This window comes from Tasmannia lanceolata, unplaced genomic scaffold (assembly GCF_043159265.1).
Source record: "Tasmannia lanceolata isolate RefF3 unplaced genomic scaffold, GAP_Taslan_0.1 ptg000037l, whole genome shotgun sequence".
Taxonomy (NCBI): domain Eukaryota; kingdom Viridiplantae; phylum Streptophyta; class Magnoliopsida; order Canellales; family Winteraceae; genus Tasmannia; species Tasmannia lanceolata.
Genome location: NW_027518714.1, coordinates 9,911,727 through 9,916,893, shown reverse-complemented (window position 1 = coordinate 9,916,893; position 5,167 = coordinate 9,911,727). Strand labels below are relative to the sequence as shown.

General features: G+C 42.1%; 1 protein-coding gene across 1 annotated transcript; it reads right to left on the bottom strand.

Annotated features, from left to right (window-relative positions):
• Positions 1-1,500: 1,500 nt before the first annotated feature.
• Positions 1,501-3,688, bottom strand: LOC143860386 (mitogen-activated protein kinase kinase kinase 18-like). Its single transcript, XM_077370975.1, has one exon. The coding sequence runs from the start codon at positions 2,968-2,970 to the stop codon at positions 1,501-1,503; it is 1,470 nt and encodes a 489-aa protein (XP_077227090.1). The 5' UTR covers positions 2,971-3,688.
• Positions 3,689-5,167: the final 1,479 nt, after the last annotated feature.

Below are 5,167 nucleotides of genomic sequence, written 5' to 3'. Positions count from 1 at the left end.
TATTTTTAACTAATGAGAGCATCAAGAGTCTCACAGGCAATCATTGGCAAACCTTGTGTTTAATGAGTTAAAGAGTTTTGCTATCAAAACAAGAGGGTGCAATATACTCTAAGTAATCAAACTAAGTTTAAGAGGGGACATTTGCTAGGCAATTTCGCATAAAGCCATTTCACGGGTGACTTTTGCACAAGAGAACCGCCATACAGGCTCACATTTTAGCAAAATTTGTCTTGTTCATTTAATTCGTATGAGGTGGCTGTTCTTTTGTGCAAAAGTTAGCTGCGAAATTGCCTGGCAAATCCGATTTTTTAAAGACTGCACTAAGGAGACCGACCAAACAAATCCCTACGAGTACATTCCATGTGGCATAGAAGGGTAGTTTTCCCACTTCAAGGGAAAAAAGCCTAAAAAGAACTAACTAGTGTAAAATTGTGGGCCTCACCTAATCAAAAGCAAAATCTTTAAATTGACGGACCTCACACTATCCTGTCTATCCATGAATTTGGGTGGAAATGGTTGGACAACCCTATAAAAACATGTGTAAAATGGTCTGCCCCTATCCTCAGGTTTAGGTGGAAATGGTGGGACCCACCTATCAAAAACATGTGTAACATGGTGGGCCCCACCCTACGCATCGGTTAAGTGGAGATAGTGGGACCTGCTCCATTAAAACATGTGTGAAATGGCGAGCCCCACCCTATGGAGGGGTTTGGATGGAGATGGTGAGCAACACCCATTGGTGTAAAATGACAACCCCACCCATCTAAACATGAGGTGCAGAATGGTGGCCCCATCCCATAAAAAAAATCCTCATAAAAAAGGAGAAATGATAAATGCGCCCCTTTTCATCACTTGGGACACCAAGCTGCGTTGCACTTGGCAAACAGGTCACTTCATTCCTTCAAATGTGAAGTACATCGGCCCCTTCGTAGTCATAGATACACTATGACTGGGTGTCCCAAGTGATGAAAAGGGGTGGCATTTATCCTTTCCAAAAAATAAAATGAGGTGTAAAATGGTGGGCCCCACCCCATCAAAACAAGAGGTGCAAATTTGCCTGTCCCACTTCATCAGAAAATCAATTTCAAAACAGTAGGCCCCACTCCATGCTATGCATAGGTGGAAAATGGTAGGCAAGATGATATCAAAATTGGTGTGCAAAACCCATGCAGTGCTTGAGTATAAAAAATTTCAATGGAAAATAATATTTCACGAAAAACATCAAGGTCTAGTATAGGTTAGTAATTTTCCTTAAAAAGTGGAAAATTTTCGATTATGGAAAATAATTTCTATAGAAAATGAGTTTAAAAATGCTTGAAAATATATTCTAAGGGGAAAATCGTAATAAATGAATGGGAGAAGTTTTGCAGGAAAAATTTTCTATGACAAAGGAGTTACTTGTAAGCATACTCAAAAACTTTAGGACCCTACACTGCGGGCACACCGAGTTGGGTGCACTTTTGGCAAAATCCATTAGCTTAAAAAACGTTGTAAGGTTAGTCAGTGTAATTGGTTGGGAATCACTTTTCCAAGTTGTGGAACAAGACTTTCCCACAAGGACGGTGTATGCCACGAGTAAAATAAAGTTCGAACAAGCAACTTGTTTGAGTAGGATGACATTAGAACCAAAAAACTCGAAAAATGTGATCCAATTGCAATGTCGAATGCGGAATTTACAAGTGCTTTTCGTTCACTCAAATCAAAACTACAAGAATCAACATCCACACTACATTTACATTTCCAAGCCCTTCTAATGAAGTCACAACTACTACTGGCACTATCCCAGTCAGGGATTATACTATCCTCACACACACATGTAAGGTGGATTGCACAGTCCGAGATTTCACTTTCTCTAATACAAAAGTCTAGTTCTTGGTGGATATCCGAAAAGGAATCTGACCCACCATCCATTGCTTCTCCGGCAAGAAACTGACCATCCTCGCCCTCTTCGCTTCTTCTAACAGTAATCCAATTTTCCTCCCCTGTCCAATCAGGCCTTACAGAAGGCGAAATTCCACCACTCAATTGTCTGATCCGTTCGGCTAAAGGACCATTACTAGAAGAACCCATATGGGTCCGATCCCAATGAGTCTGCCCGTTTTCTAACGAGTCCCAAAAGCCCCTATCCAAAATACTTGTAGGAGAATTCGAGACAAAAACAGGGTCTATAATTCTTTTCGAAGAAGAACCCAATTCATCAACAAAAGGATGCTTAAGAAGCTCATCAACAGTCCATCTCTCCTCAGCATTTCTCCTCAAACACTTACTCAAAAAATCATTGGCCTCGTAAGACACCCAATTAGGAAAATCCGGCACGTGGTCCGAATACCCAATTCGGTACAAAGCAGAGACCGGGTCACTAATTTCGGGCCATGGTGGACGCCCAGTAGCCATCTCGATCATAGTACATCCAAGAGCCCACACGTCAGCCGGGAAACCCTGTTCTTCCCCACGTGCGACTTCCGGCGCCATGAAAAGAGGCGTACCGGAAATCGGATTCGTAGCGCCCGAAACATCAACCCACCTAGCACATCCGAGGTCCGCGATTTTCGCGCACCCGTCCGATCCAATTAGCACGTTCCGTCCCTTTATATCACAATGCACTAAGCTCTTCGAGTGAAGGTACGAAAGGCCTTGTAGAATTTCGCGGGTGTGGGATCGGATCATTGATTCTTCGAGCCTCCCGCCCTGCCGATTAATTGCCTCAGAAATCGTACCTCCGGGTACATACTCCATGAAGAGATTGTAGAAGATCTTACCCTTGTCTGTAGTTATATCATAACCCTTGTATGAAACAATATGAGGGCAAGAGAGAAGAGATAGAATTCTCTGTTCCCTTTGCAAAAAATCGGACCGGGCCAATTCGGCTGACTTGACGGCGAAGAGCTCGCCGGTCCGGGAAGCGAGGGAGACGGTGGCGGAAGAACCCCGGCCGATGATGGGCCCTCTGATCCAGTCGCACGTGTCCATCACGTGCGAGATTGGTTGTGGAATGGAAGAAAGAAGGGGTTGTGGAAGTGTGGAAATGAGAATTGGTTGTTTGGAGGTTGAGTTGGATATTTATAAAGGGCAACGGTGGATTCGTAATTTTCTTTGTTTTTTCTTCTATCTTCTAATTTTCACCACTCTTCGTCGAACACTCCTTTAACGGTAGAGCTCCACGTGTCTGCAGAGGAACGGTTGGACAGCTTCGACCGCCTGGGCGGCGTTTTCTTGCGCTTTACACATGCTGTCACGTGAGCACGTGGAATACGATAGATCGGACCATTATTATATTTTTGTTTCGGTTGCTACTTGCTACTAAAAACTCGTTAATATGAAATGATATATGATGGGGAGAAATTAGGTGAAGATTGCCACTACCCAAAAAAAAAAAAAATAGAGAGTGTGATTGTCATTTCCCGGTAGATGTGGGGTGCTACTACCAATGCGATAGTCACAGGCAGTATATGTGAAATCAAGACCGTTGATTTTTTAGAATATCGTTTAAAGCGACCCACAGTCTTGGCCCCTTCCCAAATGGAGATATCATGCGAAAGATAACTGCCGGTAAAAATCAACAGTATAGCTTTTCTTGGTGAAATCTAAACATGCCTTGATGGATCAAGGGCCTAAGATCATCCAATCAAGGTGTTCTCACCGAGGTTTAAAATTTCGGTTTCGGTACCGGTTTTGGACCCTGAAATTTCAAATTTTCGACTGAAATTTTGAAATTTCGGTCGAAATCCGGTACCACAAAGAAAATGGTATTTTATTCAATATTAAATTTCAGCCGAAATAAATGACCGTTTTCGGTTTTTTGTGGTTTCGGTGTCGGTCTCCAATTTCGGATTTCGGTCGAAATTTAAAGCCATGGTTCTCACTAGCATTTATGGTTGCCATTTGATTCGGTGGATCCGATCACATGCATGAGGCACAAGTGGGGCTCAATGAGTGCCTTTTAGGAGGGAGCCTATCAGCCCGTCTCTATATCATTTTTCTATGTCATTGAACTAGATCTAGGTTGTGGGAGTATATTTGCTGAAGAGTAACGTTAGTTTTGACATTGAGTACTGTCGGAAAGTGATTAATAAAATTAATTCTCAACCTCATGATTGATTGAATCATGTTACACGTTTTTGGTTATGTGAACGAATTCCTTCACTCTCACCCTTTGCAAAAGGGAAATCCGTAGAACGAAATGAAAAGAAAAAAGTGTATTATAAGGAATGCTAAACTAAAGGGCACCCTTCCCAAAAAGCAGCTACAAGAGCGCCCCCATTTGACCATCCAATCAAATTTCACGATGCAATTTGGTGGTGAGATGGTCAGATGGGGGCATACTTAAAGGTGGGTTTTTGCAAAGGCGCCCTTCGATTTAGTATTCCCCTAGTTGAAATTGCAGTATACATTATTCTATTATTCCGGTTTCTTCCAATAATTTCGTTTCGCATGGGCACATCTAATCATCGTTGGATTGGGACAAGATTTGCAATAAGACGTGGTCCCACCATTCAAATCATCGGATTACACTATCAAACAAAACTCTACCTAACCACGCTAGCCTTCAAAACTACTCCTGTGTTAAAAAAACAGTCAGCTGGGTAATAATATTATACACATAAGTTAGATTGTTAACATTATTAATGAGTAGGGATGATGCTAAAATTTTAAAATTACTACAAGTGTTGAGATAGGAGATTTTTTGGAAATGAAGTTAGATAGGGGAATCAAAGCAAGATGAGTGTAAAGGGAGGACCTTATAACACCAACTCACTGGTAATTCCCTAAAAAGGGTTTATAAAGCTAAAAACAGGAGCCTGCCACAGGCCGACAGGTGGAATTTTTGGTGTGAGGGAAAGAAAGGAAAGAAAGTTCCAAACCCAATTGCGTGTAACACCGTTTGGGTGGTTGAACTCCTCTCTCTATGTGTTGCTTGTAATGTAAGCCCTTTCATAACTCTCTCTCTCTCTTCTCGTGAGGTTGTGGCAAGAGACAGAGAGATTCGTTAGTTTGCTTCTCTCTCACTTGCTTTTGTTGCACGCCAACGAGAATCTCGCTCCTTTTGCATAAGAAAGTTGGTGTGAAGACACCGTATATAGGGTGCCACGTGAGATGCTAGGTATTAATTGAGAGAGAAAAACACGTTTTATATAGCATTGCGTTGTGACTTGTGAGTTGAGAGAAT